At 35.8% G+C, this 26,092-nt stretch overlaps 1 protein-coding gene and 1 non-coding gene across 2 annotated transcripts in view; one reads left to right on the forward strand and one right to left on the reverse strand.

Annotated features, from left to right (window-relative positions):
* Positions 1 to 26,092, reverse strand: part of LOC145682782 (uncharacterized) — a 190,914-nt gene that overhangs the window by 117,673 nt on the left and 47,149 nt on the right. Inside the window, exon 3 of the mRNA XM_081754160.1 lies at positions 9,646 to 9,734. Coding sequence (XP_081610286.1) covers positions 9,646 to 9,734 — 89 coding nt within the window. The remainder of the gene's footprint in view (positions 1 to 9,645; positions 9,735 to 26,092) is intronic.
* On the forward strand, positions 8,535 to 8,606 carry TRNAR-CCG (transfer RNA arginine (anticodon CCG)). Its single transcript has one exon. It is a non-coding gene; the product is annotated as a tRNA-Arg (tRNA).

The following is a 26,092-nucleotide window of genomic DNA, read 5'->3' on the forward strand; positions in this document are numbered from 1 at the left end:
GAAGTTTAGAGGGAGCAGTGCTATAAACGTCTCATATTTATAAATGATACTTCGAGAATACTGCAAGTTCATAACATTTGCATACAGGAATGTAGGAACGCATAACTAAGTATATAGCTACTTCATGGCTGTGTTATCAACATTTATAAAATACAAATATAACCAGTAGAGCAACGTCATTTTGATAACTTATCCACATATCGCCTATTTATTTCAAGAGTGACATACCTCAAAAATCGCCCCGTTACTGTGCGGTATAATTTGAAGGATAAGGGGGAAAAAACAAGGAATGTCCATGTATGTGTTTTATCGGGTGCTTTGTCCTATCTGTTGGTGACTCTTGGTACTATTTGACTGTATATGCCATGCATGCGTAGATGTAGAAATGTCCATGTAAAAAGGAGCGAAAGATTTAATAACCCTATTCTTTGTGGGGCGCGGACAAAATCCAAGCGGATAAAATCCAAGAGGACAAAATCCAAGCGGACAAAATCCAAGAGGACAAAATCCAAGCTAAATTCTGACAAGGCGGACAAAATCCAAGCGGATAAAATCCAAGGAACAGTATCATGTTCACAGTTGTGTTATGTTCCTGTGAACACCCTAATTAAATTGTATGTTTGTTTCTTTCTTCAATTGAATTCATTCTAAAGTTTTATCTGTCATTCTTCAATTTATTGAAATAACATTTCATTTACTTTTAAAGAACTGAAAATCCATAAAACATGTAAGATTGTCACAGTAAGAGTGCAGATGAGCTTTAATTACTTATCACATCCACATGAAAGTATGTAAAAATATTATGTGTGTACAAATACATTATAAAAGTATATATTTTCTTCTCAATATATATACACAGTATAATACATTTAAGACCTCAGCATATTATTGTGAGACCAATCATTGGAGTATTTTAATTCAATTCTTATAAGGTGGCATACAGAAGTCTTGATTTGTTTGTTGGTAGTGTTTTATGTATATTTCGAAACAAATAATTATGAAATATGAAGTGTGTATTTTTAATAATGTAATAATGTGTGTGAATTAAATAATGTAAAAGTGTTATCTAGAAAATCGAAATGTGAAAATGTGTCTAGACAAACTAAATGAAAATGTATATATTATTGGTTATTTTAACAATTGTAACTGAAGTAGATACTTTGAGGGTAGAGAAGTATTTTTTATATCTAAATTATATCTTTTTAATTTTATTTTTACTTTAATTCTCATAAATATAATAGAATTAAGTAAGTAGTGTACTCTTTTTAAGACTGGGCTGCTTTGCTGTTATTTGTTATCTCTGATATTAGCCAGTGCTTTCATTTTCTGGTTAATTTATGTGAGTATACTCTTTTTAGTCAAAATATTTCTGATCACCCTAAATTGGATTCACCTGGGCATGTCCTAGCAGTGACCAGACTATTGTATGAGTAATTAAAGTTCATCTGCACTCTTACTGTGTCAATCTTACATATTTTACTGGATTTTCAGTTCTTTAAATGTAAATGAAGTATTATTTCAATAAATTGAAGAATGACAGATAAAACTTTAGAATGAATTACAATTGAAGAAAGAAACAAACATACAATTTAATTAGGGTGTTCACAGGCACATACCACAGCTACGCACATGATACTGCTCCTTGGATTTTATCCTCTTGGATTTTGTCCGCCTTACCAGAATTTAGCTTGGATTTTGTCCTCTTGGATTTTGTCCGCTTGGATTTTGTCCTCTTGGATTTTGTCCGCTTGGATTTTGTCCTACACTCATTCTTTGTACGCGGTTTTCAATACTAAAGCGCCGTTTTCTCGAAAATGCAGTTTTGTGACATTCCTTCTTTTTTCCCCTTACCCTTCTCCTGTAGATTTCAAAGAAATGTACAACACATGAAACTTGCAAAGGCTATGTTTTGGATGAGTTCCAGCGACAGATTCATACAGGTGGTTTGGAGGAGGCGGATCGAATTCTGGATGATGAATGTAGGTTCCATAGACTGAAGTTTATATGCTACAATAATTGTAATGTGTTGCCAAATAACTGACCTTAGAAGAAAAACGTAGTAGCTTTTTGAGGAGGTGATCGCTCCCACCCTCTTTCCCTGGATTCGCCACTGGTGATCCACAAACATTTGTGAAGAAAATAATAATAATAATAATAATAATAATAATAATAATAATAATAATAATAATAATAATAATAATAATTATTATTATTATTATTATTATTATTATTATTATTATTATTATTATTATTATTATGTCTAAATTTTCAACCCAATAAATTTTAAAGCATAAATAGATAAAAGGTAAGGAAAGTAAACAAACATGTTTTTGCAAGAAAATAAATGTGAGTCTAGTTTACATTACCTGGGTAAGTCTCAATGTGAAATGAAAGTAAGGACAGAAATGGTTAAAGAAGCCTTTAGAAGGAAGAAAAAGACTATTTTGTGGGACCTTGAACAAACGGTTGATAAAACACTCATAAAATGCTTGGAGTGGAGTGTTCTATTTATGGGGCAGATATATGGACATTATGCAAAAATGACTTAAAAAAAGACTAATGTGGATGTGAAGAGGAATGAAGAATTAGCTGGGTCGAGAGAAAACGAATGAGTGTGTATTAGAAATGGTGGGGAAGAAAAGAAACAATTTTAGATATTTTTAAAAAGAGGAAGAGAAACTGTTTGGGACATCTGTTAAGAAGGAATTGTATCATGAGGGACGTTTTAGAGGGTATGCTGCCTAGGGATGCGCACCGTCGAGACATGCCTCGAATCTCGACTCGACTCGACTCGAATTCGAGTCGAGACACACTTTGTAAACTTTGAGACGAGTCGATACGAACATATTTCCCGGCTCGAATTTTCGAGTCGAGACAGGAGTCGAGTCGACACTGCTCGTAAAAATCTCGACTCGACTCGAATGTCTCGAAAATCTTTCTATAATTTCTAATATTATTTTCAAGAAACTATTCAGTCAGAAACAGCCTTGAAACCAATTCCAGCATTTATCACTTTAGAAAGGTACAGAAACGCATAATCTTAATAGTTAATATTTATAATATTTAGATCAAGATTTAATTTTCATCTCAATTCAGTTAATTAACACTCATAATTAATGTCGTGATATTTGATTGTAAATCAAATATAATAATAATAATAATAATAATAATAATAATAATAATAATAATAATAATAATAATAGTAATAATAATAATAATGCATCATTTCACAAGGCCAGGAGTATGATAGAGTGGTTCGAGGAACACAGGAGCGAGTTCCAAGTAAAGTGCTGGCCCCCCAACTCGCCGGATCTGAACCCAATCGAACACATCTGGGATGTGATTGAACGTGACGTCAGAGCGCATCGCCCCCTCCCCGGAATTTACGGGGATTAGGTGACCTGTGTGTGGACATGTGGTGCCAACTCTCTCCAGCGATCTACAAAGGATCATTGCGTTCATGCCAAGACGCGTCGCTGTTGTTATCCGTGCCAAAGGTGGACATACTGACAAGTAGGTAAGTAGTCATACTGCTCTTGCTAATGTGTGCGTTTATTTTGTCTCGACTTGAATTTCGAGACGTCTCGTCTCGAATTCGAGTCGAGTCGAGACAGACTTGAATTTCGACTCGACTCGACTCGTGCGCATCCCTAATGGTGGCAGGAAATAGAAAAGAATGGGGCGAAGAAGACTACAGTGAATGGATTACATGAAAACAGGAAAATTGACGCGAAGACAAGGAAAGTAGCGGAATACTGTGGAACACGGAAGCTCCTCAGTTGCGGCAAGTAGTGTTGCCACGAGACGAGATATTTCTCGTGTCTCGTCTCGTCTCGTAAACGAAACGAGACACGAGACGGGACCCTTTTAGACGAGACACGAGACGAGACAGACTACTTGTCCCGTCTCGAAAACGAGACGAGACGGGACGTCTCGTGAAATGTCTCGTCTCGTCTCGTGTCTCGAAAGTTAAAACGCTGGCGGGAATGGCCAAGATTGAAATTGCCAGTGATCCTATAGATTGCAAAAGGAAAATTCCCTTTGTGAGAAAACATGTTGAAAAGCCTTTATAGAAAAGTGTCCTCTGTCTATTGAATGAAACAATCGTGATACATGAGCTTCCAGGAATATCATCCTTAATCTCTTGTCCCAAACTCCCCTTGCTGTAAACTGAGGAATTCTCATTTTTTTCTCATTTCTGGCTGGAATGATGACGAACAAAACAAAGACAGGGAAGATTTTTGCAAGATCAAGAAACCGAACTACCACAACCAGCTATTCAATTTGAAAACTGGGTAAGGTCTACACTCATCACAGCCTGTAGTTGAAAGTTCTGGCTGAGTTGGCAAAGGAGAACAGGCTACACTTGCCTTTATTCTCTGGTGGCGCGGCGGTATTCTTTTTGCTAAATGTACAGAAACGGCAGTTGAAGTACGTCATCTTGCAACTAAAATTTTGTTTTCTCTCTTTTTCCCCCTCCCTCTCTCTCTCTCTCGCTCACACACACACACACACACACACATACACATAAATGAACGCTTTTACCATTTTACCAATCGCCCGCTTACAGCAGTCATGTTGTAAAATTCACCTCTTCGTTTGGAAGCCGGGAGGACAAAGAAATCAACAAATCCTTCAAATTGTTTGCTTTCAGCAGATTTATGGTAGTAGCAATAACACTGGAAATGAAGAGGTTTTACAGGGGGCCTTCCTTTTGTTACGCGGAAATGTTTGATCTGACCAGAGTGCGAAATTGCCCTCTGCTTCCATGTTTAGAAGAAGGTAATACTTCCCTTTCCTAGTGAAAAATATTCATTAGGACCTGAATTATCTTCAAAAATGGTTTCTGACAGGCGGATAAAACCTTCTGAACTTAATAAATGTAAAGAACATTTGGTATAATATTCATGGAACTCCGTTGAAAGCACAAAATATCATGAGAATGATCAAAATTCGAACATTGAAGAACATAATTAACAGAAAAGAAATAGGATACCCAAACCATATTTTTAAACCTGCTATAAAATGTGTATCCTATATTTTTACTAATTCCTTACTCCCATGAAAATAACCTGGCGAGGATATTCTCTCCAAATTATTCAGACTGAAATCCTTTTATTCCGTACGATTTCGCCCCCTGACACAATACGGAAAAACAAATGCTGTTAAAATCCATACACATGACCCTTCCGGGACTCAGCCCGGGGAATTCAAGCCGATAGTCTATCGCCGCACACCGCTCGGCTTGGTATGAAGGTGTACCTTGTATGATTACGAATAGATCACGACAATATAAGAAACTTTAATCCAAAATGGCCACCCAAAAATCATTTTTTTAGACCACTAGCTGTACTGTCATGAGTTTGTTACACAAACGGGGCAACCACCATATAGGGGCACACACCCCGCGGGTATGGGAACAGATTTGTGCCATGGAGGTGTAGACTGGCCCCAAGCATTCTTTCCTCCGATGTGTCGTTCAGCTCCCATAGCAATGGCACTTTAAGTAGAGCTTACTCTGCAGTAACCTATAAAATTTCAATCAAATAATTTCCATTACTCAATAAAATTATTTGGTTCCAAGCTTTAAAAAAAATAATAATTGCAACAAATCTAAACATGCTAAAATAGAAAATAGTTTTTGGATTGGTATGGGTTAACACTACGAAACCTAAAAGCTGGAATATACGAAATCAAAGTGTACACACACATCTATCTATCTATCTATCTATATCTATCTATCTATGTATCTCTCTATCTATATATATATATGCCGACACTATAAAGCAAGTGGGCTGATAGTATACGGTAGTGTCGGGCAAGGGCGCCCATCAGGGAGGGCAAGGTGGGGCGCTCGCCCCCCTTAGAGGAAATTGTACTTGGGAATATCAGAAACACAATCGAATTTTTATATTAGTTACAGCAAAATTTGAAACTATATTTGAAACGTCGCTTATACTTCCCCCCCCCTTGCAAACCAGAACATGGGCGCCCTCGTATGGTGAGACCTTTACATCGAACTTTGTTTGTCGTGTAAACATTATTTGACATTAGTGTTTTCATCTTCTACGTACCTATGAGCAATTTAATATATATTCGTGTATTGAAACTGGTGAAACAAATTTGTTTCAAAATGTTAAAAAAAAAAAGCCAGGGTCGAGAAGCCTCAGACAACTAACAGCAGAGATATATTATCTTGTAAACTATTTGTCCTTACCTTGTGAGCTTATTTGAAGACCTTTAGGCAACTTTGGCCCAGTCCGAATTGATGATGATGGAAAAATTAGTGGAATGAAGAAAGTGATAGGATACAAGACAACTTCAAGAAAACACACACACGCGATGTTTGTTCACCACAAAGCTCACATGGCACTAACCGAGATCGAACCGACTACCACACACACCGGAGGTGAATGCTTCACGGTGTAGCCACAGTGACATTTCTTGTCTTGTGTGTTCTGGGTAATAACTTAGTTGTATCTTGATTAGCATGGTGCAGCCTCCTACATTTTACTTTCGTTCCCATGGTATGCTGCTATATTTTTTACGAGACAAGACGAGACAAACGAGACGAGACGAGATAGGACAGAACCTCTCGAGACGAGACACGAGACGGGACGAGCACATTTTTTCGAGACGAGACATGCTTTGCACGAGACGAGCCTGAAGTCTCGTCTCGTCTCGTCTCGTGGCAACACTAGCGGCAAGTGACTTGCCAATAGTGACAGAACACCTATAATGATTATTATTATTATACATCGAGGCTAAAGGATATCTGCTTTTTTCTTTCCTCACCTAACAACCATATCGCTTGAAACCGAAAATGTTGGTAGTACCTTGTTCTTTCGTTGTCACCAAAAGTTATAAAATTACTTGACTCATGCATCGGACAGACATGGCGTGTATAGGGAAAAAGTAATAATAAATAAATAAGCAAATATATAAAATAAGTGTCGGGCTCAATGAAGAACATGACAATCAACATGCTACTATATCATACTAAGAGGACCACACAATCTAAAGCGAGGAATTCCGAACTTTATTCACCTGGGTTCTCATTTGTTAACCCTGTATATTTCATGCTCCCACCTTTCTCAGTCGTTGTTCATATGTGCTCTTTATCTGTCTCTTCTGCGATTTAAGATGCAATAATTTTTAAATTTTCAATAATAATAATAATAATAATAATCTCCCAATTTATATCATTTCCAGCAAAATTTCTGCATGCCATTGTTGGAAATAGTCTGAGAGTTGTGCTTCATTCATAATTTCACAGTTTATTTGTGTCAGTAACTTGTGCTCCCTTGCTCATTCATCACACATTTTGCAAAGGGGCGCATCCCAGGTTGGGAACCGCTGATCTAAAACAACCTGGTAATGCTACTGGCATAACACGAAAAACAAAGCAGAAATATAAAATTGTTAGAAATCCTTTGTATATCCATTTAACAATTCGTTCATCTGGGCTTAATGGTAGAATGTCACTCTTAAGTGGTTGGATTCAGGGTCCTATGAATCTTGAGTTGCCAGATCTCCGGTCACAGCATGAAGTGCCCGAGTTAAAAGCATATCTACGGATCTACGGAGCAACAAACGAAACATTATTATCTATAATTAACTATCTATGTCATTTATGCCTTACAATATATCTATATGAGAGTGGCAAAGTATGTCATTTTTGAGGCCATTTTCTGGTTTTTTGCTCCGGTAGTTCGTCACACTGAGATCTATATACTGGGGAAAAGTTTATAACGGCTTACTTAAAAAAAATCCGTATTTACCAGCATATACATGCACATTGGTAAATAGGGACTTTTAAATCAAGCCATTATTACGTGTTTCCAGCACATAGGTGTTTATACGAACCAACTACCGGATCGAAAATCAGAAAAAAATGTGACTTTTTGCTATTCTCGTCTAGATTTTTTCAAGTATTACATTGTATTGTGTTGTATTGTTGTATAGATATGCTTTATTAGTTGCTTGTTAGTTATTTACTATACAACGATTATATTTTCATTGTAAGATGATCGAAAGATGATCGAAAGATGATGTAGGATGATCGAAATTTGTGTTCACAAGAACTTCAAAGCCGTCTTTTTCTTTTTCTTTTTTCTTTTCTTTTCTTTTCTTTTTTTTTTAACCACGAAATGGTTCTGGAAAATACCCAAGAACTTTCTTCTTCAGCTGCTAACTGCTCCAATAAATATGAATATAGTAATAAGGTAGACGCCTATGATCACTAATATTTTGTGTTAAGTTTCATTTAGTGTGGTACAGCATACATTTGGTTAGTAGTTTGTAATAGTGGAATCCTAGTACTACTAGTCGTAAATGTCCGTAGTGCTTATGGTAATAGTTTTTTTTTTTTTAATTTGTTTACCCAGAAACTGAAATACCACTGGTTTTCGGGCTTGCCTTCAGCTCGGTCTGGCAACCTTAGATGGGTTTCAGTGTTGCCAATTAGGGGAAAAGTCGTTAAATCTAGGGGATCCGACTTCGAAGACAGCGACAAAAAATCATTTTTCCTAGGGGGCGCGGTGGCTCAGTGGTAGAGCGTTCACCTCCGGTGCGTGGGGTCCCTGGTTCGATCCCAGCTTGCGCCGTGTGGACTTTGTGGTGGACAAACACCGCGCTTGTGGATTTTCCCGAGGTTCTCCCGTTTCCTCCCACTTTCTTCATTTCACTCATTTCTCATTATCACCGTTTCCTTTAGCCTAACCGACATAACCGTGGGACGTTAAACTTAAAGATTTCAAAGATTTTTCATTTTTCCTAATTAGCGACTTTTAAAAGTGATTTTTAAATATCGATTTGGCGACTCTTACAACCCTAGCGACTTTTGTGCTCAAACACTTGTTTTGTGATCAAACGCTATTAGTTCCAAATAATTTAGATTTTTCTTTTCTTTCTTTTTGTTTATTTTAATCTGCACAAGACAGGACAAGTTGGGTAAATATAACAAACATGACCAAAATCTCGCGTTGTCTTCTGTTACTCTAAACTTCAGTGTTCTTTAATTTGCATAATTCACAAGTCACAAACAAATCAGCATTAACAGCAAGCAAATTAGCTGTAGAAGCGAGACTTAAAGTGGAATGGGTGTCAGATAATGATGGTTTCAGGGGGTGTTCTGAGCTGAAAATCCAACTTCCCCGGAGCTACAAAATATCCCGAAAGTATTTCTCGGATCATGCTCAAACTAGTTGACCAATATTTTCATATCCCCATTTATTCTAAGTTCTCTCTGAATCTTCTAAAATCATCACTGGTGTTTTATTCTTTTGTAAACTTTTAATTTTTATGCATTTTTAAAAATCGTATAATGTAAGTACTTTATTGTTTTAATTATGAAGAAAATTTATGGTTTTAATTCTTAGCGACTTTTCACCCTAAATTGGAGTCATTTCATCTCTCGTTTTAGGAACTTTTTTGTATAAATGTTTTGGCAACACTAACGAGTTTGTGATGACAACATGGCATTCTCTCACTCGTATTTCACCAAATCTTCCTTCTTCGCTCACCTGTATTTATCTCCCATGCCGTTTTTTTTTTTTTTTTTTTTTTTTTAGCCTACCTAAGGGACGTTAAAATATAATTTTATAATTATTTGGTTAAAACTGTAAGCTTTGCTAGTTCCCTTACCTGCGCTAAAATCGTGGAGCTGTGCAACAGAAGTAGAACTAAAAACGCTCGCAACATGTCGCATTTGGCTTCACCAGATGTCCCAGCACCTGCAACACAAAAGAAGCTGGTTAGATAGCTACAAATAAACCTGTCTGAATGAGCTATCAACACTTATGGAGCGGAAAAACACCTCAAAAGCAGCCTTTCTCTCCAATCCTTGAGCAGCGTTCTCCTTACATAAGACACACTCTCTTTGCGTTTGTGCTTTACACAATGACGCATATAATGCACAATGCAGGGAAATGCATCATCAAATGCTGCCCCCATTAGAAATGCTTACTGCATACGGAATGCGCTTCTTTAACAAGTCAAGAAGTGTTATAAATTCATATTGAATCTGTGATACCTAGACCTATTTTGTATACTCATGTTCAGAAATACCAGAGCACCTACATCTCTCAAAAGCAACATGTTTTTACCAGTGCCATTAAAATTCATAGAATTCATAGAATATTCGAATAAAAGAGAATTATTTCAGTTAACGAATATTTAAACAGATGCTTTAATTATATCAAAAGCATTAATATTCTTCATAAAACGTACGTAATTTCATATTTAAACACCATGGGCCTTATGCAGAATCATTTTGACACGTGATTAGTACAATACTAAAGCGTTCGACTAACATATGTTGCCTGCAGTAGTCAGGCATTTAATATGATGCTAATTATACTTCAAAACGACTCTGCATAAGGACCCATGTTGTACGATTACTCTTTATTATTCTTATACTAACGTCAATTACCCGTTTCGCTGGGTTAAAATAAGAGAAAGTAGTAATCCGCCTTATGCAGAGTCGTTTCGAAGTATGATTAACTTCATACTAAACCACTGACTACTGCAGGAGACTTATGTTAGTCGAACTCTTTAGTATGGCTCTAATCATCAAAACGACTCTGCATAAAGTCTAAAATGTTCCGTTAGTCAGTCACTTTTTACTATATTACTAAAGCGTTCTCTGATATAGGTCATTTCCATCATTTTTATATATCTATCTCCCCTTCCCCCAAGTTATAAAGCTGAATTTGGATTTAAACGGTATCGGAAGTGACACTTCCGATCTCCGCTGTTCATTTCAGCGACCCCGAAAACTATAGATTCGACGCTAATATGGCTCATTTTCGATCATTTTTATGTATCTCCCCCCTTCCTCCAAGTTGGAGGGCTGAATTTGGATTTAAACGGTATCGAAAGCGTCACTCTTCATCTCAGTGACCCCGAAAACTATAGATTCGACACTAATATCGGTCATTTTCGATCATTTTATATATATTTCCCCTCCCTCTCCTTCCTTTAGTTGCACCGTCAAAGTAAAATGACAAAAACATCCCAGGCCCAAACCTCATCTATATTGAAAATTTGACCGAGATCGGTAGGGTGGTTCAAGAGTTATTAAATCATAAACATATAGGGCCTTATGCAGAGTCGTTTTGACGTCTGATTAACACGTACTACTTTGTTGACTAACGGATGGCTATCAAAATTGTATTCCGAGTCTCTGATTAGGGCTTAGTATTGGACGAAGTTAATCAAATGTGACTAATTAATCTAGAGTAGAGCCTAATCTTTTACCCACGGTTTAGCGTGCGACACAACATTTCGTATTTCGTAATTCGTGTATTTTCATTTTTACAGAGTACGCATGCGCTCATCTACTTTTCCGTAGTTGCCACATTTATTTTACTCACCGATGCATTGGGGTTCTATAAGTTAATCATACCCAAATCATCATATTAGTAGTACTCAAAGTAGACTCTGAATACCAAAAAGTGCACTTCCTTAGTACAGAGTTAGTATGCTTACTAACTAGTCTGTGTCTAACCTTCGATTAATGAATTCTCTCTGAATACCGCCCATAGTCACTTCCATTTTTATTTATACTAGATGAACCTGCGCTCTCTACACAGCGCATCATTCACATATGAGCATGAATCTCCTTGTCATACTTCACAACATCTATACATGTCCCTTTACTGACACAAGTGAAAGACGTCTTGATAAAAATCGGCAACGTGTACCATAAAGGGGAGATTTTTCCGATTATTTTTCAACATCTCGCACCGTTTGTAAGATTAAGCCTACTTCCGGGTGGAGTTTCTAATTTATGTATAATCTGTATTTTCTTTTTTCTTGAATATGTAATAAGCAAATACATTACATACACAATTAATTATAATCAATGATATACAGTGTTCATTGGGCAAAACACTCCAAACAATAAAGATTCAAGTTAGCCTGGAAAAATGGTTATCCTTCGTTTTTCATTATCATTTGGCCATGAAACAGACATCTGAGAGATATACAACCCCTGTATACAACTATGTTGTGTTGGAACATATAACTCACAGGATGTTATAAGTGAACCCTTAAAAATGTATAAAGAAATAACGGCCACGTTTTTTTTTTTAAATATTTAATTAAAACTGGACAATCTACACAAAATTTGGAATCAACCAGTGAAAACGGCACGTTTCTAGCATTTGTGGTTTTCGAGATCTCATTGTCAACAGGATTGGAGACCAACACATAAACTTTTCTTTGGAGACAAACATATAAATTTTTCTTGACCACAAACATACCGACCTAGCATTTTAATATATAGATAGAAGATACATGGATAGATAAATAGATTGTTCAAAATTATTATTCGAATAATTCTTCGAAGAATTTTCTTGAATAAACAAATACCAAATCGAACAATGTACAATTTTACGTATGATTGATTTATTGATTAATTGTATTATGGTTTAACATCCCTTTCCGAAACCAAGACTATACGTGATGCAATCTACTCATTAGAATGGGATGTAGACCATTCTTGGGTTTGTATCCGAGACAAATATTTCACTGAAAAATGAACCCAATATCAATTTTTCCAATAATAAAACATTTGTTCGAATAAAAATAATTAAATAACTAAAAAAATCTTCGAATAACTCTTCGAGTAACGAGTAATTCTTCGACCAACTATTCAAGTAACATATAGGCCTACTTGTTCGAATAGCGAATGATCCATCAACCACGGTATCCCAATCACAAAAAAAAAAAAAGTTCTAATCATTCGTCTAATGACAGAGGTTTGGTCAAATAATTATAACGAATTTTGAACGAATAATTATAACGAACATATTTTCGAATGACTATATCGAATTTTTGTACGAATAACTTCAACGAACATTTGTTCAAATAATTAAGAAAATAACAAATACTGTGTGTGTGTTCAAATAATTACGAGAGTGGAATGTTCGAGTATTACTTGCGATATCCTAATAAACGCTAAATTTAAACTAAAAGATATCCAAATACAATTAAAAAAAAAATATGTAGGTTCAGAGAGCTAGAATAACAACATAGTATTTTTTCACAATGAAGTAGGTCAGAAATGTACTAAATTGGGTGGCAATTTAATTTCACTTAGAGGGTGGCAATTTAATTTCACTTACAGATTGTCGCTTGACCAAAAGTAGTATGAGCATCACTTGACCAAACTATTGTGAGTCAGAGACCATGGCCAGGGTTGCATAGGACCACTCCTCTGAATTTTGGCAAGGGGTACCTTGGTCTATCCGTAAATTTCTCAAGGAATAACTACGACCATCCTATTCAATTTTGAAAGTTTCCAAAATTCGAAATTTGGTATGGTAGTATAAGACCAGGGCATGCACCTCCGTAAGTTTTAGGGGTCGATCTCGTTTCCTCTCATGGGTAAAAATTGCAGAAAATGTAAATTCCTCCGAAATGTAAATGTAAATGTAAAAACATCCGAAATGTACATTTTTAGCAATTTTTTTACCCATGAAAGGGAAAGAGATCGATCCCCAAAATTTACGGAGGTGCATACCCTGGTCCTATTTACTATGCCGAATTTTCAATGTGGGAAATTTCCAAAATTTAATAGGGCGATCTTAGATATCGCTTCCGAAATTTAGGGAGTGGGCGGAAATACACCTGCAAAAATTTAGAGACGTGGTCCTATGCAGCCCTGGCTACGGCTTCTGGGTACAGACCTTGGCCTCTGAGCCAGGAACCCAGGGGCACAAAAGTTCGGCAATGTAACGCCATTACTACTTCAAAGCTTCAACTTTCCTTAGACATTTTGTTATCGATATACGATGGTAACAAATGTGGGCAAAAATAACTACCTGGCAAGTGGAGACAGTTCAGATGTGCAACAGCTGATCCAAAACTTTGAAGGCAAATAACTACTGCATATACTTATGATCATATACGAGGGGTACCCATAAGAAAACGGAATAGTGCTGTGCTGGGGAAGTTCCATAGTACGTATTTTCCCGCTAGGGAAGCGTCGAACGAAGATCGTATTTCTTCTGTAGAAAGCCCTTTTGCTCACATTAAGGAGCCAGTTTGCTAATCCCTCTTCTTCTTTCTGTGTTAGGTATGTTTCTGGATCTATTTTCTCGCTTGTTGGGACTGTGACCATGAAATTTATCCATCAGCGTTACCCGAGGAATTCCATAGATTACTGATGCCTTTCGTATGGAGAGCTTTTTCTTTTTCTTTCTTTTGCGACAAGCCTCCAGAGCTTTTTGTAGATCCTCGTTTGAATAAGCTGGCAGTTTAAGCTTAGGCCTACTCACTCATTATCTCTGAAAGAAACAAAAATTCTTAAGTTATGCAAGGAAAACAGATGTATTTCAGACGTAAGCTTATAGTAGCTATTCCGCAAACAATATTTAAATGCGTTCCACGACTAAGCGAGAATAGTGTAAGTTCAGTATTAAACGAATTAGACCAAATATAATAAATTTATTATTCAAATTAAATGTCATAGCCTAACAGTGCCGTTAATTTTCCACGAAAATGTGGGAAACTAGATGAATTTATGGCCTTTAGGCATCTACGGTTCCGACCGGGATAAGGTGGGGGAGAGGATGTTGGAAGTTAGACAGCCAGGGCCTATTTAGAAGATACCATCCCAGCATTTGCCTGGTGTGACCGAGGAAAAACTCGAAAGAACTCAGTCAAGATGGTCGACCGCTGGGATGGTATCTTCTAAATAGGCCCTGGCTGTCACATGGACAGGGACATGAACACAGAAATATCGAGGACAATTAAAAATACCCTTGCTCTTGAGAGGGATTCGAACCCTCAGTGGATTGCCTCTTCACCATTACCACTGAGCCACGGCCATTCGGTGAATATTCATGTATTAACGGTAAGACTCAGCAGATAATTAAACAAATGTAAATTGATCACTGAATTAGTGTTTGAATCAAGAAATTCTGCGAGAAAATACAAACGCAAAGCATGGTCGGACACTGCGAAAGAAACAGCTAATCTTCGACCAGTACAAATGTATTACGAAAAGTAGTGGTCGAATACTAGTAAATGTTTTCGTATTCCATTATAACTTCAGAATTGGTAACTAGGTACTCATTTCATGCAGATGAATCGAAAGTTAGTCGTTATTGATATTTCTACAATTTTTCAGTGCTCGACCACCCTGTGGTCGAACACTAGTTAACAAACAATATTTCATAAGTCATTGTCCGACCACTACATTTTATTGATTTATTCTTCATACCTGACAGTTATCACTAAAATTTAATTACTAAAATATGCTCTACAGTTCCATATAACAGAATAATATGTGCATTTCTTACCTGGTGAGATAAAACTATGGAAAAGCACGAAAAACAGGGCGCTGTCGTTCCCATTTGCATCAGATTTAAGTTGTCGAAAAGTCAGTGCGTCTTCCGTAGGCATACATTTGATTGGCTATTACCGAATGCATGTGCAACATATTTTGACACTATCTTTGTGATTGGTTCAGAATAAGCTGCAATTCAATTATAACGGAAAAGTATGCTTTTTTATTGGAAAATAAGCCTAATAAATGATTTTAAAGTGAAAAGTGGTCGGCAACTAGGGGGTGGTCGAAGACTGGCACAACCACCCTACCTTCCTATATCCCGAATAGTCAATTCTCGTGTGCGCATAATGCTTTTCTTTCCTTCAATGTTGCCGTACGAACTAGCCGAAGAAAAAAAGAAAGAAAGAAAACAGCAACAACGGAGATTTGAACATGTAAAAACTTCTATTATGAAAAATTAAAGTGTAAACGCAGCTAACGATGCACAGAACTATAATAGATTTAATACTTATGACTAGGGTTGTAAGATTTTTCAGACATAAAAGGAAGATTTTACGATTTACAGGGGAGAAAAAGGAAAATTTTACGATTCTCAGACAAAAAATAAATAAATAAATAAATAAATAAAATAAAGATTTACAGGGCCAGTTTCATTAAAAATAATTGCAACACACGTACACAACGCATAAAAAGTATATTATAATTTCCGGTGAGAGCCCATGTCTCGGATTCCACGTTAAGATGTAGACCCTTATATAGTTTTGGTGCTGATACAAACGCTAAACTCAAATCCAAATAACGACAGTTACTATGGCTGTCGGCAAGGCCTGTAGCCAGCTCAAAACTTTAGGGGGGGCTCGGTCGAAGTTTGGGGGGTCCGATCCAACCACATTATAGTTCATCATAATATTATAGTTCACTTGTAAGCCTACCGTGAACATTATAGGAGGGGCCAGTAAAAATTTAGGGAGGCCGGCCCCCAAGACCCCCTGGATACGGGCCTGGCCGTCGATATTACCAGGGGTAAAAGTAAAGGGGAACGCCGGGAAACGTCATGCCCTCACCTCTAGAAAAATGTACGGCATCCTCCCCAGTTCCTAGATAGGCAGTGGGATGGCCTGATGACATTCCGCTACCTACCGTCTCCCTACCTTTTCAGATTCATTTTTACCCCTGGATATTACACAAATCTTTGTTGGCTTTTAACTGTATTTTAATGACGACTTTGCATCTATTAACAGTGCCAAATCGTTATTTTAAACAATCAAAAACTCCTTGCAGGACCTGCTTTTATAAGTTCACAGTAGCTTCTGTTTCTGATATCAGCACATCCTGATTTATAAGTTCACAGTAGCTTCTGTTTCTGATATCAGCACATCCTGATTTATAAGTTCACGGTAGCTTCTGTTTCTGATATCAGCACATCCTGATTTATAAGTTCACAGTAGCTTCTGTTTCTGATATCAGCACATCCTGATTTATAAGTTCACAGTAGCTTCTGTTTCTGATATCAGCACATCCTGATTTATAAGTTCACAGTAGCTTCTGTTTCTGATATCAGCACATCCTGATTTATAAGTTCACAGTAGCTTCTGTTTCTGATATCAGCACATCCTGATTTATAAGTTCACAGTAGCTTCTGTTTCTGATATCAGCACATCCTGATCCATCGAATCCATAATTTGATCGAGGCTGTGTTAATAAGCTAAGAAGGTAAAACCAAATTATTTTTAAACGTGTGGTTGGAACATAGGAGATTAAAACGCAACGTTTTCTATGTTCTCTCTGGATATTTAGTTGCGCGTACATCATTGTGTTACGTTCTTGATAGTGTGTAAGAAACCAGTTCCGTACTTATAAAAACAATTTAAAAGTGTCCAGGACTATAATTTCTTTTATTTATTAGAAAACTGGAGAAACTGTTTTACGGGCGAAATAAACGTAAGGCGGTATAACGTAAAACGTGTCAGAAAAAAGGAAGAAAATTTAAGATTTGGCAACCCTGTTTATGAGACTCCTTCTCAACCTCACAATTAAGAAATTCAGTATTAATCTGTCGTTAATGTTTTTCAGTACAATCCAAGACAGTGGCGTAGGGAAGGGGGTCCCAGAGGGTCCGCCCCCCAAGAGGTCCAACAATGTACTTTCGTACTTTGATGTTTGTAATTTTTTATATATTTTTATGTTCATATATTTTTTTGTTAGTAATTTTCTATATGTATTTATAACACCATTTGCCCCCCCCCCCAACACACATCCTGGCTACGCTACTGATCCAAGATATTTGTAATGTGCTTTAACCAGTGAATCATGCATAGTCCTAAGAACCGTACTTTATTAACTTTTCTTTTCCTGTCGAAGACTAACCTTTGATAGCTATTTCAATGGTGTTAATTATGTTTTTGCAATGTCTAAAGTAGTACTTGGACCTGAATCTATCCAACGTGTGAGGTCTTATAGACAATAGATAGCCGACAAACACCATTGTAATCGTACCAGATGCTTCTTTTGAAGCTGTCACGTATTTTCATCATTATGTCAATTAAGGAAGTAACAAAGTGTCAATTTAATGTGACATATGGATGTTGCACAATACTTTAAATGTTGGAAGGCGGAGAAACATGAGAAACATGAAAGAAAAGGATACAATTTGAAATTGACAAGCTTTTTGTAACACTGTTACAATTTGAACATTGTGTCATTAAAAGAAAGAATATATTGTGTGAGAAAGTTTAACTGTTGGAAGCCAGAAAATAGTGTAACAGCAGGACGTGAGAAAGTCATGTAACCTAAGAATGGCATGAGTAGGGAGAGAATTCTTTGATGTGTACTAAAGAAAGAAAGAAAGAAACATATACACAGGTGTACTGTAATTTTGGGTGGTCCAGTTTTTGGAGTTGGAGGGGGATGTACTGTGCTCTGGACATTGGTTAATTGAGGGACTGTGATTTCACTGCATGGAAAAGAAAGAAATAGGAGACACCTGCTTGTATGTGTGTGTTCCAGGGTTTTTGGAGGTGGGGAACGAACTGTACTGCCCATGGAATGAAAAGACATTGCTTAATTGACAGTGTAACTTGCACCCTATGGAGAAAGAGCAAGGAGTATACTGAAGGAGAGAGAATGTAAGAAATACCTTGAAAAATGTTAGATTGCCTCATACTGAGATACATGGCACAAGATTGCATAGGGAAAGTGTAGTGTCCTTTTGACCAAAGGACCAGTTTAAATTAACGTGGGAATAGTTAAAATTACTACAATAGAAAGCGAAACTTTTTTTTTGTGTGTGGATGAGAAAACGTCATGTTGGTTGCGACACACGTGTATGTGTAAGTGTTTTTAGAAAAGAAAGAAAAAAAAGATCTTTTAAGTTGTTAGGATGTAGAAAGTTATTTGAGAAAATGTATGTGACATTTATTGTTGAGGGATGAGACTCCCTGTAATTTCGACTTGAACATAGCTCTTTTTAGAAAAGAAAAAAAAAGATTTTTCTGACTTAGACAGAAAAAATGTTCCATTTAGCATGCCCTGTTAGAATGAAAAAAGAAAGAAAAGAAAAAAAGTCCTTTTTCTGGAAAAGATTTTTGTTAACTTTAAAGAATAGCTTTGTACTTGTTTTTGTGAAAAACGGAAGTGTGTGTGTGTGTGAACGCTGGAACCACCCAGGTTAACCGGTATATATAAGGAAGTTTGAAATGAGATCAAATTATATAGTGTGCTTTTGGCGTTGTGAAAACTTGCCTTGTGTATTTTTTCTGTGACTGTGTTGATTGGAGAATAATTTTGGAATTACCGGAAGGAAAAAAGTAAGTTAAAATTTACCATTTATATAAATAAATATTGAACTTTGATTTTAAATGTATTTACATGCATTAAAATGACTTGTGTTGGCTTTTATTTATTGAACAAATGTGAGATAGAACCGTTGTTACGGGAAATTTAAGATTGAAATACGCAAACCAGAAATGCGGCGCATTTCCTGAATGGTTTTTATGAGGCGATTTAAAACACCAAGAAGCCCAATAGTGAACGGATAGGTTACCTACCATAAGACAGCGAGAGAGAGAGAAATAATATGGGAAGCAAGCATATACGCTGAATGCATGCTATGAAGCGAGGGCGGGAGGGGGTGTTTCTAGTTTGAAGGAAACAGGAATAGAGACGCGAAGGGTGTTTTACGGAAAGAGTGTATGCGATAAAGAGAGAGAGAAAGAGAATGTTTGCAAGGTTGGATAATTGAGTTTGGTGCGTAAGAGGAGAGGAGAGGGTGGGAGGATTTTGGTGCTTGTAGTTTGACGAAAAGAGTGCGTGCGACAAAGAGAGAGAGCAAGCTTGGATAAATGCGTTGGGTGCGTGAGAGGAGAGGAGAGGTGCGGGGGAAATTTTGTTTGTTGTTTGACTTGAAGAGTAAGAGCAATATAGACACGAGCAAAAAGATAGGGAGAGAGAGAGAGGTAGAGCGAAGCATGCATACGTGCGCTGCTGAGCGGAAGACAGGGGGAAGGCGCGGGGTTAACCTGCTTCAGGCCTTTTTTTTATTCCTAGTTGAATGCAATGGAATTTACGGTCTTTTAAAAGGAGGGGAAAAAGCGTGATTTTGAACACAGAAACTGCAAAAGTTGTCGTAAGCCAAGAGAAAACAAATACATGAACGAAAATGAATAATTTATCTGTTGATATCAGTGGCGTATGCGCGCTGTTTATTAAGATTCTAAGTCACTATTTTTTTCTTTAAAAATATGTGTGTCAATTGAAATAATAGATATGTCTATGTAAAGTTAGATTATAATGTTATGATGTGTACTAAAAAGCACATGTAAAGTATAGAAATGTTAAAATGTTAATACTTACCTAGGATAAACTGTTTTGTTTGATGTTTGAAGCACATACGAAGCACTAATATATGCCGGGAAAAAAAAAGACGGGAAACGAGAAAAAGATTTTATCGGTAAACGTATAAGGCATTCCCGGTTGTTTAAATAAGACGAGACCCATACGATGTGATGCTAACCGCACAAAAGCATGAATGGTACTGACACGTGCTGGTATATAGGTGGCGTTGATGTATAAAGACTAAGATTTTTTTCCGTATAATAACTTTAAATGGTGATAAATCGTAAACGATTGATTGTACGATAAAATGGACTACAGAAATCGATTTATTAGGTCAAAATCTATATAGAAAGACACCTTACATGATAAAATTGAACAATTTTTTGTGGGGGGCCAACAGTGGTGGCTGGGTATGTAGGGCTCTAACATTACATTTTTTTGCTTTTGACGGTCAACTATTGGTCGTAGAAAGAAAAGAAAGATATTTTCTTAATCGTTAGGACCTAAGGAACATGACTATATAGCTTAGAACATTGTAACTTGAAAATAATTTTAAATGTGCGTGGCTCCTAAACGGTTCATCGTAGGTGAAAATGGACACCAGAAATCGATTTATCAGGTCAAAATCTATATAGAAAGACACCCTACATGATACATTTGAACAATTTTTATTTTTTTGAAATTTATATACAGTGTGTTCCAAAAGTATAGTTTTTTATTTTTTCGCTTTTTGGCCAAATTATTGGTCGTAGAAAGAAAAGAAAGATATTTTCTTAATCGTTAGGACCTAAGGAACATGACTATATAGCTTAGAACATTGTAACTTGAAAATAATTTTAAATGTGTGTGGCTCCTAAACGGTTCATCGTAGGTGAAAATGGACAACAGAAATCGATTTATCAGGTCAAAATCTATATAGAAAGACACCCTACATGATACATTTGAACAATTTTTATTTTTTTGAAATTTATATACAGTGTGTTCCAAAAGTATAGTTTTTTATTTTTTCGCTTTTTGGCCAAATTATTGGTCGTAGAAAGAAAAGAAAGATATTTTCTTAATCGTTAGGACCTAAGGAACACGAATATACAGATTAGAACATTGTAACTTGAAAATAATTTTAAATGGTCATAAATCCTAAACGGTTCATCGTAGGTGAAAATGGACAACAGAAATCGATTTATCAGGTCAAAATCTATATAGAAAGACACCCTACATGATACATTTGAACAATTTTTATTTTTTTGAAATTTATATACAGTGTGTTCCAAAAGTACAGTTTTTTATTTTTTCGCTTTTTTGGGCAAACTATTGGTCGTAGAAAGAAAAGAAAGATATTTTCTTAATCGTTAGGACCTAAGGAACACGACTATACAGATTAGAACAATGTAACTTGAAAATAAAAATTTAATGAATTTGCATAAACAATATGGCGTCGATTTTTTTCAAACTTTGGAAATATGTTTATTAAAAGATATATTTTTATATGAATAGGTAAAATGAATAATATTACTAAAATAAATACCTTTTTTTGCGTGTTTTTTACCGCGACCGGTACGCGCCGCGCGTTTTTTACCGCGACCGGTGCGCGCCGCGCTGTATTTGCGCCCGGAAAAAAGTTTTTGCGATGCGGGACGCGTAAAATATTGCCGCCCGGAAACTGCGCGGGGTATTGCCGACAAACAACACTCGGTAACTTGCTATGGCACATGTACACACACGCACAGTCTTATACACACTAATGTGAATGTTATGATACAGGTGGCGTTCTTTGAAGAAACAAACATGGCGGATGGATTTTAATGATATGTAATAACTTTAAAACAGTAATAATTAAAAATTTAAACAAGTTAACACGAACTTAACCGAACTTTTCCGAACATTGACGAACATAAACCTAAGAGTTTATTTACAATTTCTGTACATATTGGTTAATGTACAACACGATTGGTTCCGAACTTAACCGAAGTTTCCCGAACATTGCCGAACATAAACATAACAGTTTATTTACAATTTCTGTACATGTTTATACATGTATTACACGAATGGTTCCAAACATAAACATAAAAATGTATTATGATTTACCGTACACGTGTAGTATACGTATACTATGCATGAAATATAATTTAATTACCGTTAAAAATAATAATTATAATATTAACACAGAATATAACACTATTACCTGTATAAGCTACAACACAGTTTGTAATCTCGTACGCAAACGCAAATCGTTTTGTAGTCTTGTACCCAAAAGCATTTGGTTTGTAATCTCGTACCCATACGCATTTGGTTTTGTAATCTCGTACACAGGTGCTTTAACATATTTTAAATTAGTAACAGTAATATTACACAATATGACGTAATTTGTACCTTATGTTACTGGGTTTAAAAAATTCCTTTGTTAGTAGTGCTAGGAATTTCTTTTGTTTGCTTTGCTGCAGGTGTTTAAACAGGTTTAAACTGGTTTTATTGTTTTTTTTGTTAAGCATTGTGTATATATACCCCCGTTGCAAAGGAAATATTATCATATGTATGCTGGTAACCGTACCTTTAACACAACATTTACTTAGTGAATAAATTCATAGAAACATATAATAAAAGAAATATTAAAATATTATATTTACAAAAGAGTAGTAATATTAACTGTATTGTTGCAGTTGTTGAAATTCAAAACAAGATAAGAAGAAAAAACAAAAGAAGAAGAAAGGAAGTAAGGAAGAAATCCTGATTTTATCTCAACTTTAGAATACACAACAGATTTACATAGAAGATCATCGTAAGTATATTTGCATACTATACATATTTGAATGATTATGTTTTTATACTTTGATTAAATATTTGTATATAAAGTATTATTTTTAAAAATTGTAATGTGATAAATATTTACAATAATATTTTATTTAAAACAAACGAAATTTGTTTTACCATTGTGCAAAACATGTTTTTAATACGATTACATTGTATTTTAAGAACAAAGTTCTTGCAGAATTTTAAAAATGTTTACACTGCATTTTAAGAACGAACTTTTTGCATAATTTTAAAATGTTCACACTCCATTTTAACAATGAAGTTCTTGCAGAATTTTATTAATGATTACACTCTATTTTAACAACGAAGTTCTTGCAGAATTTTAATGATGATCACACTCTATGAGTGTTCTATTAACAGAAAAAAATAAGTAGAGCTTCTTAGAAAGAAACTAAATAATATTGTTAACTGAATAACATTATATTGTTGTATTTATTTTAATGTAAACTAATTTTTGTTTTTATATTTTACAGATGGAATTTCTTGGTGCATCATACGTAAACGAGTTTAACGAAATTGATGAAATTTACCTGGCTGGTGTCATAGAAGGTCTGAATACAAAGGAGCGCGTGTTGGAGACCTGGTGGCGTATTATGGATAAGCAACGTCAAGGATTTCGTGGCAGTGAAAGGTATGATACCTTGTTATCAGCTCTTTTTAATTTTTATCATAATAATCAAGCACTTATATTGCAATATGCAATGTCTAGTGCAGACATTGTTGAGTTATTTGCACACGGATTTTTCCGTGAGCAAATCATGTACCAGTGGTCATATGATAAATTCATTCATTTTAATTATTTTAATTGTGCACAAGGTGATAGGATAAATGCAGCAGAGGTAGCCGAATTTTGTAATTATGGATCGCGTTTTATTTCGATTCATAATAATGTGATGCCATCTGTTGAAAATTCCGTAACCTCGGTCCACCAAGAAAGTCAACCCTTGGAAAACATACTTCAAGAAGAAGATTTTAATTTAATTGATGAAATTATTAATGAACAAATAGAAAATGAAGCAGCAGATGGTACACAAACAAATCAAAATTCCGCAGTTTTAGTAAATCCCGATGAGTTTGGAACATCTGATTATGTGGAGGCTTTATTAAACGAGTTATGTGAAAACGGACAAAATCCTGTGGATGTTGTAAATAATGAAGTAGAGGTATCAAGTGTACAATGTTCACGGGATACTCGTGGTTACGGAATGGGGTCTCCACAACCTAGTACTTCTGGTTACGTTTCTCCAAGTAAACGTAGCGGACATACAGATGTTCAAAATACAGGGGAAGGTAATTTCGAAGTAGTACGTGAAAGCAGAAAAAGTTTCACTAAGTTTAACTTGGTGGGACATGAAATTGCGGTAAGGCCAATGGGAAATGATGAAATTAGAAATCCTGCGGCCTATATTGAAAACCTAATGAACTTCGCATTGGATAATGTATTGAACAATGCGAGACCTAATGATTTTGTTGGAATGTACATTGATTCCTCCAATAGTAAGGATAAGAAAGCAGTGTATGTTCCATGGAGACGCCGCAAAGACATTTCTGCTAAGTCCGTTTTAGCTTCCATTACTAGAGTGTTAAATAGTAATGAAGACTTCCTTTTAGGTAATCATGTCCTCTTTCGATTTCATATAGTAAATTCGATGTTTGGTGCTGGAAGAACACGAGATAATAATTCCACACTAAACAAATATTTACCTTTAAATGAATTTTTAGTACAACATTTGGTTGAGCTCCCGGGAACCGATAATGATAAACTTTGCTTACCTAAAAGTATTGCTTGGGGTATAGCAAAGCATACCGAAACACATCAAAATTTGAGTCATTTAACAGATCCAACTAGAGATACATTAAAAGGTAGAGCAATTAAGCTTTGTACTGAGGCAGGTGTTAGCGTTAAAGGTGGTTGCGATTTTAATGACGTTGAATTGTTTCAGAAACATTTAGCTCCAAATTATCAAATTATTATTTATGAAAAAGTACCCGAAAGCAAACGTGAATTTAGAGTACGTTACCCGGAAACACAAGTACAAAGACCAGAGTTACAAGATGCAAAACCCATCTATATTTATTACGATCAAAGGGGACGTATTGGACATTTCCGTCCTATTCGTACAATAACGTCATTTCTAAGAAAAAAAAAGTATTGCTTGCACTGTTTAAAGGGATTTAAAGGTTTGAATCGTTATCATAAGTGTGAGTTAATGTGTTCAGCTTGCGAACATATGCATAAACTTGATGTTACGATGTATAAAATGAAATGCAATGCATGCAATAGATATTTTACTAGGGGTGAATGTTTCGACAATCATTTAAAAGGTAATAAAATTGGCAAGAATGTGTGTGAATATGTGAAAGTTTGCATCAACTGTAATGCACTCTATGATTTAAGATCACGTAAATCTGATCATACATGTGGTGAATACTTTTGCAGTACGTGTCGCGAACATGTACAGGAAGGTCACTCATGTTATGTGAAGAAAGTAAAACCTACTCATATCAAGAGGTTTCTTTATATTGTCTTTGACGTAGAAACCATGCTCAAACCGGAAAATGAGCGTGGGGAACGGGAACACGTTGTTTGCTTGGTATGCGCTAGACATGTATGCCATAAATGTATGAACATAGGTATTGATGAAGCCTGCAGTACATGTGGTGATGAAAACGGTAACCGCTCGTTTTCTTTTAAAACCATTGATGAATTTATTACACATATTTTATTAGATAGACCCCTATTTAGTAAAGTATGCGTCATAAGTCATAATGGTAGTCGTTTTGATAGCATTTTCTGTTTGAGATCTCTCATTGAGTCCCAGCATATCATTCCAAAAACTTTAATTCAGGGTCAAAAGATTTTTAGTATTTCTATTCATAACAAAATCATTTTTAGAGATAGTTATTTGTTTGTTGGTGTAAAATTATCAAAATTACCTAAGACGTTAGGCCTTTCAGAAAATTTAAAGAAGGGAGATTTCCCATATTTGTTTAATACAGTAGAGAACCAAAATTATGTAGGACCATATCCGGGAATAGAATACTATGATCCTGAATCGCGATCTGGTGAAGAAAGAAAGCGGTTGGAGGGATGGCACCAAGAACGGGTGCAATTGGGAGAGCAATTTAATTTGCAAAAGGAAATGTTGG

The sequence above is a fragment of the Thermobia domestica genome, chromosome 1 (genome assembly GCF_964235325.1).
Source record: "Thermobia domestica chromosome 1, izTheDome1.hap1.1, whole genome shotgun sequence".
In the NCBI taxonomy this organism is placed as follows: domain Eukaryota; kingdom Metazoa; phylum Arthropoda; class Insecta; order Zygentoma; family Lepismatidae; genus Thermobia; species Thermobia domestica.